Source organism: Anomaloglossus baeobatrachus, chromosome 2 (genome assembly GCF_048569485.1).
Source record: "Anomaloglossus baeobatrachus isolate aAnoBae1 chromosome 2, aAnoBae1.hap1, whole genome shotgun sequence".
In the NCBI taxonomy this organism is placed as follows: Eukaryota; Metazoa; Chordata; class Amphibia; order Anura; family Aromobatidae; genus Anomaloglossus; species Anomaloglossus baeobatrachus.
Window position 1 is genome coordinate 678,452,535 of NC_134354.1, and position 22,891 is coordinate 678,475,425.

The 22,891-nt window shown below is 45.8% G+C and overlaps 1 protein-coding gene across 1 annotated transcript in view; it reads left to right on the forward strand.

Moving 5' to 3' along the window:
• Positions 1 to 22,673, forward strand: part of SLC48A1 (solute carrier family 48 member 1) — a 47,752-nt gene extending 25,079 nt beyond the window's left edge. The window contains exons 2-3 of the mRNA XM_075334513.1: positions 16,929 to 17,096; positions 21,631 to 22,673. Coding sequence (XP_075190628.1) covers positions 16,929 to 17,096; positions 21,631 to 21,767 — 305 coding nt within the window. The 3' untranslated portion in view covers positions 21,768 to 22,673. The remainder of the gene's footprint in view (positions 1 to 16,928; positions 17,097 to 21,630) is intronic.
• The last annotated feature ends 218 nt before the right edge of the window (positions 22,674 to 22,891 follow it).

The window sequence follows — 22,891 nt, forward strand, 5'->3', positions numbered from 1 at the left end:
TATTTTTATATTTTTACTTTGCTTATATTTTTAGCGTTTCACCTCAAAAAAGCTGAAAAAATGTAAAAGCTTTAAAAAAAAAAAAAAGCTGGCAGTAAAGACATGCCGCAAAATTGCTCAAGAAACTAATAGAAGCGAAAAAGATGCTTCAGGATTACAAAGCTTGAGAGAAAAGTAGTTTCCTGAAGCGAGTTCTGCTTGGAAAACGTAACGCTTTTTAAGCCCTGTGCGCACGCTGCGGATTTACCGCAGAAAATGTGTCCAACATTGCTGCAGTCATTTCCCAGCAAATTCTCTGGGTTTTAAAAAAATGCTGTGCGCACACTGCCTTTTTTTTATACCCGTGGATTTTCCGCTGCGGATTTAATGTGCATGTCACTTCTTTTCCGCAGGTACATGCAGTTTTTGCCATAGATAATGGTAAAAATCCGCGGGGACCAACTTGCGGTAAATCTGCGACAAACCACGGCAAAACGCGGGTGCGGGATTCTTTCAGAGGGTCCGGATTTTTCTTAAGAAAAAAGCACTTTCTAGTGCGCACATAGCCATAGAGTGGAAAAACAGTGTGAACAGAACCTTACTGTGGTGCCCAAAGCTCGGAATCGCCTCTCGCATAAAAAGAATGCACAGATGTGTAGCCAAATAAAAACATGTCGCTGCTCATATGTTCAGTGTTTTGATCGTCTTTGAACCCCTTCAGATTTCCAAAGATATGAGGAGGTTAAAGGCGCCTGTCACCAGATTGTCCCCTATAAGCTGCAGCCCCCACCATTAAGTGCTTATATGCATCATTCTAAAATATTAAGTGCCCAGGCCTCTCTTTATAATGTAAAAAACACTTTATTATACTAGTCTACGGGGCGGTCGGGTCTAGTGGGTGTTGCTGATCAGGGCGGCATGGTGGCTCAGTGGTTAGCACTGCAGTCTTGCAGTATTGGGGTCCTGGGTTCAAATCCCACCAAGGACACTATCTGCAAGGACTTTGTATGTTCTTCCCGTGTTTGCGTGGGTTTCCTACAGGTTCTCCCGGTTTCCTCCCACACTCCAAAGACATACTGATAAGGGATTTAGGTTGTGAGCCCCAATGGGGACAGTGTTGCTGATGTATGTAAAGCGCTGTGGAATTAATAGCGCTATATCTATATATATATAATTGCCTTATTCTGTCTGTCTGTCTGTCTGTCTGTCTTGCTCCAAAATTGTGTCCTTACGGTGACACAAAGCGGATTGGCCACTGGCCTCGCCATGGCCCCACCCCCCCCCGCACGGATTGGTCGCTCGCCCTGGCTCCCCCCCCCCACACTGATTGGCCGGCCGCTCGCACAGGCTCCACCCCCCACATGGATTGGCCTCTCGCCCCGGCACCCTGCACGTATTGGCAACTCGGCCCCGCCCCGCCCCCCTCACGCAATGCACGCTCGCTCTGGCCCCGCCCCCCGCACGCATCCCCCGAACTGACACGGAGACACGACTACCAGGTGAGTACTGTACCCCCGGGAGCCCACACCAGCATACTCCGCCAACCCAGCCGACACAAACCCTCACATTGCTAGGGTTTGCCGCCGTATGCTGGTGTGGGCTCCCGTGCGAGTGGGGGACGTGATGCGCTGGTAACCATGGTAGCATAGTTACCAGCGCATCAAGGTCCTGCAGCGGCGGAACATCCACACGCACACACATAACAACAGACACACACACACACATCAGATCACACTCACTCTCACACACACCTCACACACACATCAGATCGCATCCACACACTCACAGCATCCGGAGATATCGCTTGCTTCTTGGCCGCGATACTGTGCTGTGAGCTTCCAGGACCTGCCGGAGGATCACATGGCCAGAAGCATGTGGTATCTCCGGATGTTGTGAGTATGAGCGCGTATGTGCAATATCGTCAATGTGTGTGTGCGTGAGTGTATGCGATCGGGTGTGCGTGAGTGTATGCGATCGGGTGTGTGTGAGTGTATGCGATCGGGTGGGTGTGAGTGTATGCGATCGGGTGGGTGTGTGTGTGTGTGAGTGTCGGCAGAATCGGAATCGGATCTGTGAGTGTCGGCAGAGGAGCACGGCGTGCTGGAAGAGGCTGGGAGGAGAGAGGCTGATCCTGGGGAAGGCTGGGAGGGGGAGGCTGATGTTGGGGGAGGCTGGGAGGGTGTAGGCTGATGCTGGGGGGAGGCTGGGATGGGGGAGGCTGATGCTGGGGGTGGCTGGGATGAGAGAGGCTGATGCTGGGGGAGGCTGATGCTGGGATGGGGGAGGCTGATGCTGGGGGAGGCTGGAAGGAGAGAGAGGCTGATGCTGGGGGAGGCTGGAAGGAGAGAGGCTGATGCTGGGGGAGGCTGATGCTGGGAGGTGGAGGCTGATGCTGGGGAAGGCTGGGAAGAGGGAGGCTGGGAGGAGAGAGGCTGATCCTGGGGAAGGCTGGGAGGAGGGAGGCTGGAAGGAGAGAGGCTGATGCTGGGAGGAGAGAGGCTGATGCTGGGGGAGGCTGGGAGGAGGGAGGCTGATGCTGGGGGAGGCTGAGGCTGGGAGGAGAGAGGCTGATGCTGGGGACAGAGAGGCTGATGCTGGGAGGAGAGAGGCTGATGCTGGGAGGAGAGAGGCTGATGCTGGGGGCAGAGAGGCTGATGCTGGTGCAGCATGGGGGATGGAGCACGATGGGGGGTGCGGTGCGCAGCATGGGGGATGGAGCACGTTTGGGAGTGCGCAGCATGGCGGATGGAGCATGATGGGGGGTGCGCAGCATGGGGGATGGAGCACGATGGGAGGTGCACACCTCCCCCCAACACACACACACAACACACCACACACTGGGAACCACAAACACCGCCCTACACAGACACCCACACACACAGACAACGCTGCACACACACAACACCCAACACACAAACACCGTGGCATACATAAATATACGCACATACCACGCAACACACACATTGCACAAAACATACCTCCCCCCAAAACACACCACACCCACACAAACCGCGCAACACACACACACAACGCTACAGACACACAGCGCTCCACAAACAACGCAACACACGCAACACACATACAACACCGCTCTCACCCCCCCCGCCACACCCAGACAACACCCAGAACATGTACAGCCCCTACACAAACACTTGGTAACTACACACAACAACATCTATATATATATAACAAAAATCATACATTAACTACACAATACGTAAATTCTAGAATACCCGATGCGTAGAATCGGGCCACCTTCTAGTAAATGAATAAATATTATTATCTTATCCGACGCCTCCTCTCTTGTTGCAATTGCCGTCCTCTTCCTTGCTTCTTGTGGATGATGTGTCCTACGTTATCCACACAGTGACCTCCATTGAGCTCCTGCGCATCCACACTTCCCTCTGCCCTGCTGAGAGCAGAGCAAAGTATTGTAGTGCGCATGTGCGGTTGTTCTTTGACTTTTCCCTGCACATTACAGTACTTTGTTCTGCACATAGGAGCGCAGTGGAGGACTCTGTGTACATGACGTAGGACGCATCATCCACACGAAATAATAGGGAAGGAAGAGAGAAGGCGCCGGACTGAGAGCAGCAACGCACATGGGACCGTCCTGCGGGTGAGTATAACAAAAGGTGTTTTTTACGTTATATGGCTTGGGATCATATATACAATATTCTAGAATACTGTATATAGGGCTTGACTGGTGGTTACCGCACCTTATAGGGGACAATCTGGTGACAGGTTCACTTTTAAAGATAGTGAATTGGCCATTCTATTGGGGCTTCCACTTAGAAGCAGTTCACTATTTTACACACACAAATAAAAAATATATACAGTGGAACCTTGGTTTACGAGAACAATCTGTTCTGGGAGTGTGCTTGTAACCAAGTTACTCGTCTAGTAAAGCAAAATTTCCCATAGGAGATCATTGCAATGCAGACAATTCGTTCCACAACTTGTTAAATCTCCCTTCCTGGTCCTCTAGTGCCATTCCACACACGCACACACACGCACAAACACACACATATTATACTCACCTTACCTTCCGTTCCATCGCTGGTCTCCTGGTTCTTGTAGTTCGCCGGTACAGGATGTGTATCGGGTAACCATTGCAACCGATGCCGGAACTTCCGCTGCCAGAGCGCTGACGTCAAAACCAGGAGCCGCTTGCCTCTGATTGGCCAGCGCGCTGCCTTTCAGTAGCGGATGACAGCGGAAACTCCTCCCTCGTCGCGATGGTTATCGACTCACATCCTGTAGCGGTCAACTGCAAGTTCCAGGAGGCCGGCGATGGAGCGGAAGGTAAGGTGAGCATAATATGTGTGTGTGCGTGTGGACTGCAAGAGCGGGTCAGAGCGCGGTGGATGTACGGAACCGGAAGTGTGTGCGGTGAGTATTTGCTCATACGGCAAAGCTTACTCGTAAACTGAGTTACAAATTTACAGCAAGCTTTGCTCGTATAGCGAAATACTCGCACACCAAGTTACTCGTAAACCGAGGTTCCACTGTATATTCTGGTAGCAAGGTGCCAACATGGCAAAAAAGACGCTTCAGGGAAAACACCACCAGCGTTTTCTTGAAGTGTCTTGTGAACAATACTAGTCTAGGACATGCTGCTAGCACTTAGCGAGAGATCCGTGTCTGTATCGGGCTGAACTCGGTTATGTCCAAAATATATAATTAAAATGTAACTATATACAAAGAAAACCAGAATGACTAAATTCGCCCTGCTACATTTGTGTTTGCTATTGGTAGGTTGTTTGTTGTTCTTTGTGCTGGCGTCCAGGAAGACGTGAAATGTGAAATCCCTCTGCCAAGTCATCAGTTTCCACTATTCTGTATTGTGAAAGTGCACAGTCACCGGAGTATTGTATAACTGCAGCCAGGCTTATAGCGATGGGACGTCTGTGTCTCCTAGAAGTGAAGACTAATCAGAATCCTGACTGAAGGAGGGAGAAATATACAGTGCTCAGCATGAATATGTGCACCCCAACAGGGGAAATATACAGTGCTCAGCATGAATATGTGCACCCCAACAGGGGAAATATACAGTGCTCAGCATGAATATGTGCACCCCAACAGGGGAAATATACAGTGCTCAGCATGAATATGTGCACCCCAACAGGGGAAATATACAGTGCTCAGCATGAATATGTGCACCCCAACAGGGGAAATGTACAGTGCTCAGCATGAATGTGTGCACCCCAACAGGAGAAATATACAGTGCTCAGCATGAATGTGTGCACCCCAACAGGAGAAATATACAGTGCTCAGCCTGATGGTGTACAGTCCAACAGGAGAAATATACAGTGCTCAGCATGAATATATGCACCCCAACGTGAGAAATATACAGTGCTCAGCATGAATATGTGCACCCCAACAGGAGAAATATACAGTGCTCAGCATGAATATGTGCACCCCAACGTGAGAAATATACAGTGCTCATTATGAATATGTGCACCCCAACAGGAGAAATATACAGTGCTCAGGATGAATGTGTGCACCCCAACAGGAGAAATATACAGTGCTCAGCATGAATGTGTACACCCCAACAGGAGAAATATACAGTGCTCAGTATGAATATGTGCACCCCAACAGGGGAAATATACAGTGCTCACCATGAATATGTGCACCCCAACAGGAGAAATATACAGTGCTCAGCCTGATGGTGTACAGTCCAACAGGAGAAATATACAGTGCTCAGCATGATGGTGTACACCGCAACAGGAGAAATATACAGTGCTCAGCATGAATATGTGCACCCCAACAGGAGAAATATACAGGGCTCAGCATGAATGTGTGTATCCCTACTGGAGAAATATACAGTTCTCAGCATGATGGTGTACACCCCAATAGGAGAAATATACAGTGCTCAGCATGATGGTGTACACCCCAATAGAAGCCTCTTTGTTTGAGAGATAATTTTTGAAGGACAGCCAGGTCTTAGTAGATTTGCAGTGGTATGATACTTCTTCCATTTCAATACGATCACTTGCACAGTGCTTCTTCAGATGTTTAAAGTTGTGGAAATTTTTTTATAACCAAATCCAGCTTTAAACTTCTTCACAACAGTATCACGGACCTGCCTGTTGTGTTCCTTGGTCTTCATGATACTCTCTGTGCTTTAAACAGAACACTGAGACTATCACAGACCAGGTACATTTATACAGAGACTTGATTACACACAGGTGGCTTATATTTATCATCATCAGTCATTTAAGACAACATTGGGTCATTCAGAGATCCTCAATGAACTTCTGGAGCGAGTTGGCTGAACTCAAAGTAAAGGGGATGAATAATATTGCACGCCCCGATTTTCAGTTTATTATTTTTTACAAAAGTTTAAAATAAGCAATAAATTTCGTTCACCTTTACAATTGTGTCCCACTTGTTGTTGATTCTTTACCATTAACATTAAAATTTTAATCTTTATGTTTGAAGCCTGAAATGTGGGAAAAGGTTGAAAAATTCAAGGGGGCTGAATACTTTTGCAAGGCACTGTTCATTTGTACACCCTGATTACAGCAGGTCTTGTAAATTGCTCTCAACGAACGTTTTGCTTTTTCTCCTGGTGACCTGTTTATCCCGATATAAACATTTGTGACTGTGTTGTTTTTTTTGTCATGCTACCGCAAAGTTTTGCAATTGTGCACAAAAAACCCAATGCAGCTGCAATGTGAGAACGCAGCCAATTATCAGGCAACTCTTACTGGCCTGTATAAGGCTATGTTCACACACTGCATCTTTTACTGCGTTTTTGGTGCATTTTTAAGCTCACAAAGATGCACCTAAATGCATGCACTTCCATCTCCCAGCAAAGTCTATGAGATTTCTATTTTGCTGTCCGCACAGTGCTTTTTTTAGCTGCGTTTTTGAAGACACAGCCAAGATGCAGCATGTCAATTCTTTTTGCGTTTTGTACCTACGTTTTGGAGGACTGGCAGATCAATCCCCCGCTGACTCGGGGTCGTTGGGGGATTTGGTCCTTGGTATCTGGCCAAACACCGGTCCCATATAAAGTCTATGGGGACCAGAATCTGGCATAAAGGGGTAGCAGCAGGCACTTCATACTTACCGAATCACCAGCGAGGCTGTCACACTGCTCCTGTGGCCGGTCTTTCACTTCGCTCATGACCTTCATTGAATATGCACTGCTTCCCCTGACCACCTGTGGCTGTGATTTGGTTGCAGTCAGACGAGCCCCCACTCTGAGTGACAGCGTGTCTGACTGCAATCAATCATAGATGCCGGTGGGCGGGACTATAACGTACAGTGACATTAAATTTAAAAAAATTGCGTAGGATACCCCCATATTATGATACCAGCACAGATAAAGCCCAACAGCTGTTGGCTGGTATTCTCAGGCTGGGGATACTCATGGTTATTGGGAGCCTCCCAGCCTAAAAATATCTGCCAACAGCCTCCCGGAATTGCCATATCCATTAAATGCAACAGTCCTGGAACATTATCCAGCTCTTCCCGATTGCCCTGGAGCAGTGGCAATCGGGGTAATAAGGAGTTAATGGCAGCTTATAGCTGCCACTAAGTCCTAGATTAGTCATGGCAGGCATCTATGAGACACCACCCCCATCACTATCTGTAAGTGAAAGTACCGTAAATATACGCAAACACCCAAAAATCCTTTATTTGAAATAAAAGACAAAAATGCAGCCTCTTTCACCACTTTATTTTCCCCCCCAAACACCCCTCCAGGTACGACGTAATCCACATGAGGTCCCATGATGCATCCAGCACTGCTACATATCTGAAGCTCACAGCAAGTGTCATAGAACAAGACTGCCCACTGTGAGCTCCAAGCAGCAACTGAAGTGAGCCGTGCGATAAGCGGTGACGTCACTCAGGTGATTTCCGGTTACAGCTTGAGTCCTCCACCTGTGACAGGAAATCACCTGAGTGACGTCCTGCTGATCGCGCAGCTCACTTCTGTCACTCTGGTGATTTGATGTCACAGCTTGAGTTTTCCACCTGTGATCTCAAAACAGATCACGACTGAAGTGATCCACGCGATGAGCAGGACGTTACTCAGGTGATTTGCAGGAGGACTCAAGCTGTGATCATAAATCACCTGAGTGACGTCACCGCTTATCGCACGGCTCACTTCAGTTGCTGCTTGGAGCTCACGGCGAGCAGTCTTGTTCTATGACGCTCGCTGTGAGCTTCAGATATGTAGCAGTGCTGGAGGCGTCATGGGACCTCATGTGGATTGCGTCGGACCTGGAGCGGTGTTTGGGGGGTTAATAAAGTGGTGAAAGAGAGTGCTTTTTGTCTTTTATTCCAAATAAAGCATTATTTCAGTGTTTGTGTTTATTTCTTTTCACTTACAGATTAACCCCTTAGTGACGGAGCTAATTTTCACCTTAATGACCAGACCAAATTTTGCAATTCTGACCAGTGTCACTTTATGAGGTTATAACTCTAGAACGCTTCAACGGATCCCGGTGATTCTGAGATTGTTTTTTCGTCACATATTGGACTTCGTGTTAGTACCAAATTTAGGACAATATTTTTTGCGTTTATTTATGAAAAAAATTGAATATTGGCAAAAATTTTGAAAATTTTGCAATTTTCAACTTTTGAATTTTTATACCGTTAAACCAGAGATTTCTGTGACACAAAATAGTTAATAAATAACATTTCCCACTTATCTACTTTACATCAGACCAATTTTGGAAACAAAATTTTTTTTTGTTAGGAAGTTAGAGGGGTTCAAAGTTTATCAGCGATTTCTCATTTTTACATCAAAATTTACAAAACCATTTTTTTAGGGACCACATCACATTTGAAGTGACTTTGAGAGGCCTAGATGATAGAAAATACCCAAAAGTGACACCATTCTAAAAACTGCACCCCCCAAAGTACTCAAAACCACGTTCAAGAAGTTTATTAACCCTTCAGGTGCTTCACATGAACAAAAGCAATGTGGAATGAAAAAAAAGCAAAAATTAAATTTTACCTAAAAATGTTGCTCTAACCCAAATTTATTCACTTTTAGAAGAAATAACACAACAAAATGGACCCCAAAACTTGTTCCCCACTTTCTTATGAACGCGCCAATACCCCACATGTGATCAGAAACCTCTGTTTGGACAAATGGGAGGGCTCGGAACAGAAGGAGCAATATTTGAATTTTGGAAAGCAAATTTGGCTGAAATAGATTGCGGGCACCATGTTGCATTTACAGGTCCGCTAAGGTACCTAAACAGAAGAAATCCCTCACAAGTGACACCATTTTGGAAACTAGACCCCTCAAGGCTTCTATCTAGGGGTATAGTGAGCATTTTAGATCCACAGGTACTTCACAGATTTTGTTAACGTTACGTTGTCATATTGAAAATTTTAATAATTTTCTCAAAAATGTTGCTTTAGCATCAATTTTCTCACTTTTTCAAGAGGTAATTCCAAAAATTTGACCTCAAGGTTTGTTAACCACTTTTTTATGAGCGCGGTGATACCTCACATGTGGTCTGAAACCTTTGTTTGGACAAATGGGAGGGCTTGGAACGAAAGGGGCAATATTTAAATTTTGGAAAGGAAATTTGGCTGAAAAAGATTGCGGGCACCATGTCACATTTGGAGGACCCCTAAGGTACCTAAACAGCAGAAACCCCGCACAAGTGACCCCATTTTGGAAACTAGGCCCCTCAAGGAATTTATCTAGATGTTTGGTGAGTACCCTGAACCCCCAGGTGCTTCACAGAATTTTATAACGTTGAGCCATGAAAAAAAAAAAATAAAATTTTACCACAAAATTGTTATTTCAACCAGGTAGCTTTTTTTTTTACAAGAGTAAAAGGAAAATATTCAGCATAACATTTATTGTGCAATTTCTCCTGAGTTTGGCGATACCTTATATTTGGTGGAAATCAACTGTTTGGGTGCACAGCAGGGCTCGGAAGGGAAGGAGTGCCATTTGACTGCAAAATTGGCTGGAATCAATAGCGGACGCCAGGTTGCATTTGGAGAGCCCCTGAGGTGCCTAAACAGTGGCTGTCCCCCACAAGTGACTCCATTCTGGAAACAAGACACCTCAAGGCTTTTATCTAGGTGTATAGTGAGCAGTTTGAATCCACGAATACTTCACAGTTTTTGATAAGCTTAGGTTGCCATATTGAAAATTTTCATTTTTTTCACAAAAATGTTGCTTCAGCATCAAATTTCTCACTTTTTCAAGAGACAACAACAAACCGTGGACCCAACAGGTTGTTATCCAATGTCTTATGAGCACAGGGATACCCCACATGTGGCCAAAAACCTCTGTTTGGATAAATGGGAGGGCTTGGAATGGAAGGAGCACCATTTGAATTCTGGAAAAGTTGAGATAAATTGCGGGCACCATGTCACATTTGCAGGGCCCCTTGGGTACCTATACATTCGAAACCCCCCACAAGTGACTCCATTTTGGAAACTGGATTTTATTCAGGAGTATAGTAGCATTTTGAATCCACAGGTACTTCACAAAAATGTTGCTGTAGCAACAAATGTCTCACTTTTAGGCTATGTGGCCATGATCCAGCGACACGGCGTCTAGTACACAGTGTCAGCCTCCTGCAGAGATGTGAGTGTTGTCCACGGGAGAACGCAGCTGCCCAAGCCCACGATTTGGGTTCAGGCCGCTGTGGAGCTCTATGCTACCTGCAGAGAACACTCATCTCCGCAGCATAAATTGACATGCTGAGGCTCGGGAAGCTGCGCCACAGGTCGGTTTATGCTGCGGAGAAGAGAAGTACATTGGGCAAGCACATTGGGCATGGGATTTCTAAAAATCCTTCCACTGTGCTTCTACTGCACAATGCAGCGTTATGGACGCAGGGAAAACACTCTGCGCCCAAAACGCTGCAAATCCCGATTGTGGGCGCACAGCCTAAAATGCTACAATGGATGAATGGATAGATGTCAAACAAATATAACGTCCCACCCCCTGCATATTCTAAGCTGGCGCCCTTTAGTGCCTTTCATGTGGCACTAAAGGGTGCCTAGCCTTGTATTTAGCCCCCCAAAAAATTAATTAAAATAAACGACGTGGGGTCCCCCCTATTTTTGATAGCCAGCTAGGGTAAAGCAGACAGCTGTAGCCTGCAAACCACAGCTGACAGCTTCACCTTGGCTGGTGATCAATTTGGAGGGCTCCCCAGGCGTTTTTTAAAAAAAAAAAAAAAAAAACGTGGGGTCCCCCCAAATTAGATCACCAGCCAAGGTGAAGCAGACAGCTGGGGTCTGGTATTCTCAGGGTGGGAAGAGCCATGGTTATTGGACTCTTCCCAGCCTAAAAATAGCAGGCCGCAGCCGCCCCAGAAGTGGCGCATCCATTAGATGCGCCAATCCTGGCGCTTCGCTCCAGCTCATCCCGCGCCCTGGTGCGGTGGCAGACGGGGTAATATATGGGGTTGATACCAGCTGTAATGTCACCTGGCATCAAGCCCTGGGGTTAGTGATGTCACGGCATCTGAACAGATACCCGACATCACTAACCCAGTCAAGAAATAGAAAAAAATAAAGACAAAAAAAAATTTATTTGAAAAAAAACTCCCCGAAACATTCCTCTTTTACCAATTTATTGTAAATAAATAAATTTCGGTCGCTGTAATCCATTTTTGAGGTCCCACGCCGTCTCTGGATCTTCTAGAATATGGGGGGCACGTTCAGGGAACGTATCCCCCATTTTCTGGAAGAGCAAGCTCTCCATGAGCAGTGTGGGTGCAGTAATCTGAGAATACTGCACTCACACTGCCCCGGTCCAACCTAGGGCAGAGTGACCTGCAGTAACCTCATTCCAGAATATGAGGGGCACGCTCACAGAACGTACCCCCCATTTTCTGGAACAGCAGCCTCTCCATGTGAGGAGTGTGGCTGCAGATCACTGCACTCACCCTCCCCCGGTCCACAGTGGAGCCTGTGCATCAGCGACGTCAGCAGGATCCCTGCTTGCAGGGATCCAGCTGACAGCCGCTGTCTGCGCATGCGCCGCCACTCCAGCATTCAAGAGAAGGAGGCGGCGTGATCGCGGGGCCGGAGCACCAGCAGACAGGTAACGTATGACCGGGGGCTGGGGGGGGGGGGTGACGGGGGGACCTGGGGACAACTTTCTGCCGCATGTGACGTGTCACATGCGGCAGAAAGAGTAGGATGAATGCGGCCGCCATTTTCCACGCTCCGGAGGGGGGAGGGGGGAGGGGGGAGGCGGCTCTGGAGACCGGAGGGGGCTCCGGGGACCAGAGATCTCCGGTGTACCGGAGGAGGGGTCAGGGGGAGGACATTTCCCTCCGATCTGAAATGTTTGATCATTTCAGATCGGAGGGAAATGAATGCAGAGCCGGCGGCGGCGGCAGTTTTCAGCGCGCGTCGGCGCCATCTTGGATTTTCCGGAGGGGGGGTAGGGGTGGTGGGGGGACTCTCCGGTACCGGGGGCTTTGGGGGCACTAGAGGATTATATTTATTTCTCATCTGACATGTTTGATCACGTCAGATGAGAAATAAATCAATTTTACCGGCCATTTTTTTTTTTTTTAATGTTGTCGCCGGTATACGGTGTATACCGGCGATCGCATTAACGGGGTCCAAAAAAAACACCCCGATTCATAATCTTGGGGGTCTCAGCTACCTCCGGTAGCTGAAACCCCCGAGATTTTTCGTCACTGGGGGGCGCTACAAGCTTTTTCCGGCCTGACGTCTCAAGACGTCGGAACAGAATAAGTACCCTGTTTTTCCGACGTCTTGAGACGTTAGGCCGTCGCTATGGGGTTAATTATGGTGGGTGTCTCATAGACGCCTGTCATTACTAGTCTAGGACTTAGTGGCAGGTGTGGGCTGTATTAACTCGTTATTACCTCAATTGCCACCGCACCAGGGCAATGGGAAGAGCCGGGTCCAGCTTCAAGATTGTTGCATCTTATGGATGCGCCACTTCTGGGGTGGTTGTGGGCTGCTATTGTTAGGCTGGAAAGGGCCAAATAACCATGGCCCTTCCCACCCTAATTATATCAGCCCCCAGTTATCTGCTATACCTTAGCTGGTTTTAGAAAAATGGGAGGGGACCCCGTGTATTATTTTTATTTTATTTATTTATTTATTTATTTTTTAAATCAATTAATTAAAAAAAAAGGTGTGGGATCCCCTCTATTTTTCACAACCAGCCAAGGTACAGGAGACAGCTGAGGGTTGCAGCCTGCTGCTGTTCCTGTGCTGGATATGAAAAATGGTCGGGACTGCACATCATTTTTTTTTCTTTTAACAAAAAAAATTATTAAAAAACAGGTCGCCAAGCGAGCTATCCCTCTATCTACCGAGCTATTCTGTTATTTATTTATTTCTGATATGTTGTTTCTTATTATCTATTCGATATGTTCTTTCTTTGTATCCTTTCTATATGTTCTTTCTATTTGTCTACCTATATGTCAATTTTCCTATCCTATAATTTTGTTTCTCTTTTAAAAAACGCATTTACAAAAAAGCGGTAAAACGTTTTGTGTTTTTTTTGGGCCACAAAGCTGGATTTTCTATGACCACAGTAAAAAGATGCACTCAAGATGCACTTAGAAAAAAGATGCAGTGTGTGAAGCTTAAATGGGCACTGAACCAAACACTGCATGAACCCAGTAGATAGCAGGAGGTAATCCTGCCCGACAGTTCGTCATGCTGCAGGATGATCTGCCTGTTCCTGCTACAGTCCTTCCTATAGAAAACCCGCAGAGAACAGAGGCCCCGGGACACTGAAGTTTGCTTTTTTATGTTTCTCACTTTTATTTGTAATATGAGCTATCATAGAATTGAAAAAGAATTGCTGGTAATTTAAAAAAAATATATTTTTTGAGTATTTTTTTTCAGGTAAAGCAAATAGATTTGTAGGAATTGGTCAATTGGACACTTCGGTAGTCTGTGGCCCCTGGACTAGAGCCGTGAGAACGCCCCCTGTCTCTAGCCGGCATCCGTAGCTCCTGTTTTGTTTAGCTGGCCTTTCACATCTATATTGTTGCAGCGTTACGTTCATATGATGTTGCACCAGGTCAGATAATCAAAAGAAGGGCCACATGTGCCATCATAGAGGCAGTTTTTAGGGATGGGTGACATCTGCTGATGATTTCGCTGGTGCTGTATGTTAAGGCAGCACAATTGTGTGTATATAAACAACATAAGGACAAAGTATAATACATAAAAGCAACAAAAAAACACCAAAGGGATCATATGTACTTAGTTGTTGACATTATGGTATATGCCGTAAAGGCATTTCGTAGAACACAACACTCTCCACCCAAGTACAACAAAACCACCCATACTAAATATAATGCTATATATACACCCAGCAAGAACTGAATATCCAGACTATAAATGTAAGGGTATAAAGAACCAATATCCTAGACTGTGTGAACTGTGGCGCACAATAAATGGCTCAGCACTGGGCCTGGGGTACCAGTAACACTCCCTGAAGGCACCAACATCACAGTATGGACAAGAATTGCTGATCCAGTCTTCTATCCCTTATAAGATAAGCCATACCCAGAGAGTCCAACCACGGTCACCTTATATTTTTATACATTCCTAATGCATTATCTTTTTGGGTATATTCCCTTTTCCGGGCATTGAGTATTGTTTATTTTGGACTTTAGTTCCTTTTTAAGTTTGAGAAACTGGGTCTAGCCAGTGGAATACTAATACATTTCTGGCTTGGACTAGTATATGAGATGTCTATATCCATGGAAGAGCCCGGATCTACATCCTGGTTTAGGAAACTCAGGATGCATTCCCTTGGATCCATTTGTATTTACGCCCCCCATACAGTCACCTTATAATGGTAATAACCCAATACCAGAATTCCCCAATACTCACACATTCCCATACAATATGCTTTATATGGGGCATTGTCTTGTCCACATAGCGGGCAAAACCATTATTATTATTATTTATTATTATAGTGCCATTTACTCCATGGCGCTTTACATGTGAAAGGGGTACTCATAGTAGAGACAAGTACAATAATCATAAACAAAACAAGGCACAGACTGGTACAGGAGGATTGAGGTCCCTGCCCACGAGGGATCGCAGTCTACAAGGGATAGGTGAGGATACAGTAGGTGAGGGTAGAGCTGATTGTGCGGCACAATATCAGACTGAGGGTTACTGCAGGTTGTAGGCTTGTCGGCAGAGGTGGGTCTTCAGGTTCCTATTGAAGCTTGTCAAGGTAGGCGAAAGTCTGATATGTTGTGGCAAAACATTCCAGAGTATGGGGGAGGCATGGGAGAAATCTTGTATGTGATTGTGGGAAGATGAGATAAGAGTGGAGAAGAGGAGATCTTGTGAGGATGGAAGGTTACGTGAGGGTAAGTACCGGGAGACTAGGTCACAGATGTAGGGAGGAGACAGGTTGTGGATGGCTTTGTAGGTCATGGTTAGTGTTTTGAACTGCGGTCGTTGAGCAATGGGAAGCCAGTGAAGGGATTGGCAGAGACTGAACGTCAATTGTGAACACTACATAAATACTCTGTGATGAGGAATACTTGGGCTTCACATAGAGATCGCTTGGGAAATGGTTCTAATTCCTGATTGGTTGTTGTGGGTAATAATAAAATTTTTCTTTTTTGACCGTTTCGATACATAAGGCCATAAGTTGTAGACGATTGATAAAGGGGCATTCTGCATTGTTGATCACGCTGCCCCATTTGTTCTCAGAATAAAAAAGGAGACATCTAGGGATTGGTGAGAACTCCAGCAATCAGACATGTCCTGTAAATTGGTGCTAAATATCTTTTATGGTAGTTTTAGGCTGCCTTGGGGGCTTCATGTGGTCGCACCGTTCTTATTTAGGAGTTCAAGTATCCTTGCTGATCAGACATTGATAACATGCTCTGTGAATGGGCCACAAATATCTCATGTGGAAAAAAAACCATTAGGCTATCTGCACACAGAGTATTCGGTTGCAGAAATTTCTGCATCTCTTGGCAAGAAAAACGTGTATGTGTGTTTGCTGCATTTTCATTTTTCAAAGTGAATTCAATGTGTGAAAAAACGCAGAAAGAATTGACCTGCTGCAGATTTTTTTCTACACCAAATCTAAAAGGAGAAAATACCGTATTTTTCGGATTATAAGATGCACTTTTCCTTCCAAAAATTTGGGAGGAAAATGAGGGGTGCGTCTTGTATGCTGGGGGAGGTGGAGAGGGGTCACAGGAGATGCTGCGTTTGCGGGCTGTGCTGTCATCTGCACTGCTGCGGGCTGTGCTGTTGTCTGCACTGCTGCGGGCTGTGAGGCAGGCGCAGCCATTCTTAAAATGTCTACAGTGCGGGCTTCAAATAATGGCGCCCAGAGTCGGCGCGTGCGTAGATGGAGCTCTCGGCTCAAGATCTCATCTGCACACGCACCGCCTTTAGCCCATTGATCTCCCTGCACCGTACTTAAAGAAAATGGCGCTCGGAGGTGATACGTGCGCAGATGAGATCTTGGCTTCTCACTGAGCTGAGAGCTCCATCTGCGCACACAACTACTCCGGGCGCCATTTCTTTGAAGCCCACACCTATGACAGCTTCTGGATGCTCCTCCTGCACTCACAGTGCCCACAGCGAGCATCTGGGACACCCGCAGCATTGCCCTACTCCAGCACTGCCTCCTGTGACCCCGCTCTGCCACTGCTACTGCCCCCCATTCACTAAGATAGCACCCATATTTTTTTTTCCCTCTAAATTTGTGGTGCGTCGTGTCTTATAATACGAAAAATATGCTACTAAGCATATGCTCAAAACTTCAGAATTCTCATTGACTTTGCCGCCATCAGGATTTGTGTACAGTTTTGTGACACATCTGCACTTATAAATTTATGACAAACCGCGATAAAAAACTCAACGTGTGCACGCAGCCTTAACCTATGTAATTGAATTCATATAGGAAAAATGCCATTCTCTCCGTATAACAGTGACATCTTGTGTGTTCTTTCCTGTAGGTGTTTTGGCCTTATGGTCTCTCATCACACACATCATGTATGTCCAAGACTTCTGGAGAACATGGCTGAAGGGACTGCGCTTCTTCCTCTGTATTGGGATTTTCTTCTTTATCCTGGCTGTCATAGGATTCATCACATTTCTTGCTGTAGCCATATCTAATCATCAGTGTAAGTATCCGACCTCCCCCAGAACGTCTGTGGCTAATGCTGCGCTCTGATGGTGCGTGTTTGGCTGCAGAGATAATCGCATCCCACCTTTATCTAATCAGCAGAAAACCCTATGAAATCAGTCAGTGGATAGCAAAGCTCTGTTTCTCCATCTTTGCAAAATGCATGAAAACTGCGACGTGTAGGCAATTTACTGGGGCATGTGGCTGATACTGGACCTAAGGGGCCAACAGGGTCTCTAGTATTGGAGAGCTAAAAGTGACTGTTTTGTTCCTTTAAAAGAACCTTCCACTTGTAGATTACTAGCCTTCAGCATGTGTCACATAGGCTTTAGTAAAAGAGTTGCAGAATCAGCAGATATTCAGGGTAGGGTCTCATTGACAGAGATGCTAAGTAATCTGCAAAAGTTCCCTACTGTTGGGCTAAGGGTACGGTTCCACTAGCGTATAGCCTATAGCATCGGAAGCGATATGCTAATGGCCCTCTGCTGCGGGCCTCAGCCGATGGTCATGTGACTTTGATCTGATCTTGCAATCGCATCACAGGTGCGGAGAAGATGGAGGCAGCACTTTCTCCCCATCTCCTCCGCTGTCTGTCTCTGCGTACATCGCACTGCACTCGGATTACATGTGAGTGCAGTGCCTTGTCTCACACACTCCCAGAGACTCGCTGCCAAACACAGCATGCTGCGATCCATTCTGCATGCCGCTATGGCATGATAAATCAATCACAGATGGACACTGGCCTATAGTTTTGCACTAGAGTGAAAGCAGTTCGATGTTTTATTGGATTGCACTCATCAGTGCAAAAGGCAAGTGGAACCGAACCCTAAGACAAGGGCTAAACCTAAACTTTTTTTTTTTACCTAAAGTAACTTAAACCTTAATGGGAACCTGACAATTGATACATGCTGCCTGACCTACGGGCATCAGACACTGGTTGTCTTATTTCAGCCATGTTGTTTCACTCTGAAATGCTGCAACATTTCAGAAATAAAACCTACTTTAAAAGCCACGAGGAGACTAGTCAGAAAGGCGGGTCCCTGGCATCTTCTCCCCGCCCACTTCCAATGATTGACAGGTCTCATATACACGCAATCAAGGATGAGACCAGTCAATCACTGGCAGCGGGCTGGGACTACCCTTCCCCACCAGTCCCCTTTGTGGCTCAGTCAATGCCCGGCTTTCAAAGTATTTCACCCTGAAACACTGCAGCGTTTTAGAGACTAACATAACATGCTGAAACCATGCAGCCATGGCCTGATACATGCTGCTGTGCATTGGGCAGCGGGTGTCACAGGCCAGTTCCCTGATTTTTTTTTTTTTTTATAAACGTGGTTTTCCGATATAGTGGTGTATAGCCCAGAACACACAAGTATTTTCCTAAAGAAATGAGATGTAAAGTGAACCTAATGATGTGTCTACCCTGCATTACAAATAGTAAAACCACAAGTGTTAATGGACAGACAGGATGCGGATCACAAGTCGGAAGCACTTATTAGTTTGCGCTGCAGTTTTTGGATGATGCTTCATAATATCCCATAACAGCTGTCACTATGAGGGTACGCTCACAGTAGCGTATAAACAATCAGTACGATTTTCATCCTGAAAAGTAGGACGTTTTTTTCCTACTTGTCATCCGTGTGCTGTCCATGTGCAATTGTTTTTCTTTTTTCTCAGCAGCTATTATTCATTTACAGTGTCCGATGCCACAGAATGGTAATCTATCCGTAAAAAACACTATGCCACTAGGATTTTTTTCTGACACCTATAGATTTGAATAGGCGAGTTTTCCAACATGTCCATCTGCTGCATGTTGGGATTTTTATTCTCAAATTGAATATAGCTGTGAAAAGAAATTGAAGATCTACTCTGCCTTATTGAATAACATAGATACGAGTGCAATCCATTTTTTTTTTTCTTGCATTTCACTCATCCGAGTCATACGTTTATGTGAGTGAGCCCTAACATGCAGCTGACGTACCATCCATCTGCTGCATAGCCGGACATACCCTAAGGCTGGAGTCACACTTGCCAGTTACTTGCACCACTCTTGCATTGCGTCACCCTGCACGCTCTCCGGACAGAAGTGAGTCAGCTGCATGTATCTCTATGCAGTTGAGACGCTCCTATCTGGAGTGTGCAAGTCCGTGCTGGGTGACACGATGCGAGAGTGGCGCAAGTCACTTGTAAGTGTGACTCTGGTCTAATTGTGAGAGAGCGAAAGGACAGCCAGCAGCAATAGTATGTTGTCAAATCATTCTAAAAAGCAACAGGACAACCCAGTATATGAAGGCGTTATACAGACTCTACAAAGTTACATGAAGATATAAAGAAGATACAGGTCCCTCAAGATAGACCATTCTTGATCAATTTAGAAAGATGTTTTATTTTTTATGAGACTAATTTAAAAATTTCTTTCTCTTGCAGTTTAAAGGGAACCGGTCACCGTTTTTTCGGCATATAATATGCGGCCACCACCAGTGGGCTCGTATATACAGCATTCTAACATGCTGTATATATGAGCCCAGGCCGCTGTGTAGAACATAAAAAACACTTTCTAATACTCACCTAACGGTCGCGCTGCAGTGGAGTTGGGCCATATGGGCGTCTCCGTTCTCCGGTGTCAGCGTCTCCTCTTTCGGCCGTCTTCGTCCTCCTTCTGAAGCCTATGCGCATGACTCGTCCTGCGTCATACACACTCGCCGGTCCTGTACAGACGCACTACAATACTTTGATCTACCCTGCTCAGGGCAGATGAAAGTGCGCCTGAGCAGAACCTTAATGCCGGCGAGTGTGGATGACGTAGACGCGTCATGCACCCCACCTACAGAAGAAGGAGTACGAATATGGCCGAAAGAGGCAGCATCAGACAACGGAGACGCCCATCTGACTCAAATCCACCGCGACGACCGTTAGGGAAGTATTATAGAGTGTTTTTTATGTTCTACACAGAGGCCTGGGCTTTATATACAGCATGTTCGAATGCTGTATATAAGAGCCCACTGGTGGTGGTCGCAGCCTATATGCCGAAAAATTGGTGACAGGTTCCCTTTAACAATTTTTTGGTATGTTGCTAGTATAATGTGCTTTTTTGTAACTGTTAATCCTCAACCTGCACCTGTAATTATTATTTTTTTTTTTATAGTAGCAATGAATGTTTCATACTTTTTAAGGTTGAAGAAGACACAAGTCTATCCAGTTCAACCTATAGCCTAATATACCAAGGGAAGATTTCTCCTAGACTCTGCACATGGCAATCGGAATTAAGGGGGCTTTGCACGCTACGATATCGTTAATGTTTTATTGTCGGGGTCACGTCGTTAGTGACGCACATTCGGCGTCATTAACGGTATCGCAGCGTGTAACACTTACCAGCGACCTTAAACGTCTTCCAAAGTGGTGAAAATCGTTCAGCATGGAGAGGTCGTCCTAAAACTAAAAATTTTTAATGGTTGTTTATAGATGTTGTTCCTCGTTCCTGCGGCAGCACACATCGCTGTGTGTGACACCGCAGGAGCGAGGAACCTCACCTTACCTGCGTCCCGCCCGCAATGAGGAAGGAAGGATGTGGGCGGGATGTTCGTCTTGCTCATCTCCGCCCCTGCTCTTTGATTACTTAAGCAAGCATTGTTGACCTTAGGGAGATCAACATATCCACCGCGGAGACACCATCACGTGTTTCTCAACGCTGCCAGGAAACTAGCCAGGTCTTTCACCGGGAAGGAACAATCACGGGAAGGGCAGTCTCCATTCAAGGAGACCACCTATACCAAGCATGGTATCCATCCACAGACAGCTGTTTCGGGGTATTTGCCCCTCGTCAGTGTGGAGTAGGAATCTGGCTAGTGGGGGCAATGCCTAGTAAAAGACTACTTAAGCAAGCATTGTTGACCTTAGGGAGATCAACATATCCACCGCGGAGACACCATCACGTGTTTCTCAACGCAGTGATTCTAGAGCAACGCCCCCTTGGAAGTATGCAAATAAGAAAGCCGCGGAGACACCATCACGTGTTTCTCAACGCTGCCAGGAAACTAGCCAGGTCTTTCACCGGGAAGAAACAACTTATTTGCCTGCTCTTTGATTGGCCGGCCACTTTATGACGTTGCGGTGACATCGCCGTGACGCCGAACGCACCTTCCCCTTGAGGGAGGGATTGTTCGGCAGTCACAGTGACGCCGCCGACCAGGTAAGTGTGTGTGACGCTGCCGTAGCGATAATCTTCGCTGCAGCATCGATCACACGATATCGCATGCACGACGGGGGCGGGTGGTTTTGCGTACGATATTGCTAGCAATTGCTAGAAATATCGTAGGGTGTAAAGCCCGCTTTAGTTCTGTAGATCAATGTCCCATCTGCAGAATGCAGTATAACCTGTAATATTGATCAAGAAAGGCATTCAGGCCTTCTAGAACATGGTTAGTGAGCCGTCCATTACAGTAGAGAGGTCCAAAGTCTTCATCATGTTAATGGTTAATTCATTTAATATCAGGCATTTACATATGATTTTCCTTTTTTTTTTTTTGTTCTAGCCTTCACTGATCCAAAGAGTTTCTACCTGTCCTGTGTATGGAGCTTCATGTCCATGAAGTGGTCCTTCCTGCTGGGCCTCTACTCTTACCGTTACAGGAAAGAGTTTGCCGACATCAGCATCCTCAGTGACTTCTGACCCACTATTCTCCAGTGACTGAAAGTGGATTTTTTTAATGTCTTTGAATATATAACAAGCTGCCTGTCTTTTGCTCAGCTACTCTACAACCACTTCTGAAGGGAACTACACAGAGGAATGACGCAGCCGGGAGAAGACAGACATCGCATCTTCATTCTTATTTTACTTCCTTTCATCATAAGTATTTTATATTTTTAAATACTGTGTTTTATTTTCTCTTATTTTACCCCCTAATCTATTCTGGAATTTGCATTGATTTAATAACAGCACCTGAGCGCTACTTCTCTCAGACAGCGCTAATCAGCACAGTCACTTTATCGCGGCTCTGCCCAAATGGGAATGGATTGATCAGGCCTGGCGATGCCTTCATGAAGATGTCTCTTTACATTACACTGCGAGGATTTTACTTTCTTTTAAACATATGCTGTCTTTGTGTAACTAAAAAATAATTGATTTTTTTTGTTTTTGTCCATCAAAAGAACCCCAAATGATAAGTTTTTTAGCAACATGGGTTGTAAACCCCAGCGGCAGCCAGACGGCACACTACAGGTTCTGCTCTGGCGCTTCTATGTATAATGTCACCCGCACTAGGTTGGCGATCATCTGAATACCTTGGCGAGTCATATTATGGAATCTGTTATAAAACACTGAATTCTCATTTTAGAAAGGTGAACTTTGTAGGGACTTTTCTTGTTACCAGGTAGCAAATATTTGGGAAGCTCTAATGGCTTCCATTTATAATAGAAGCCTTGATACTATGCCGCATCTGTCGTAATATGCTGTCTATTATAGGCAGCACCCAAATATTCCTGTATATATTTGGCTATTATTTGCCCATTATAAATAACTTGTGGATAGAGTTGAGCGAGTACCTAACTATTCGTACTCGCTATACTCATGACGAGTACTGTCTAATACTCGCATATTCATTCCGAATAACGTGTGCAATGCAAGTCAGTGGGGAAAAACTCGCAATGTAACAACCCAAATGCTGTACTATTCGTGCGAGTAGCAAATAGTGCAGAATTCGTTTACTCATTACTTTGCGAGTTTTTTCCCCTTTGACTTGCATTGCACGCGCTATTCAGAATGAGTACGCGAGTATTAGACAGTATTTGTTATGA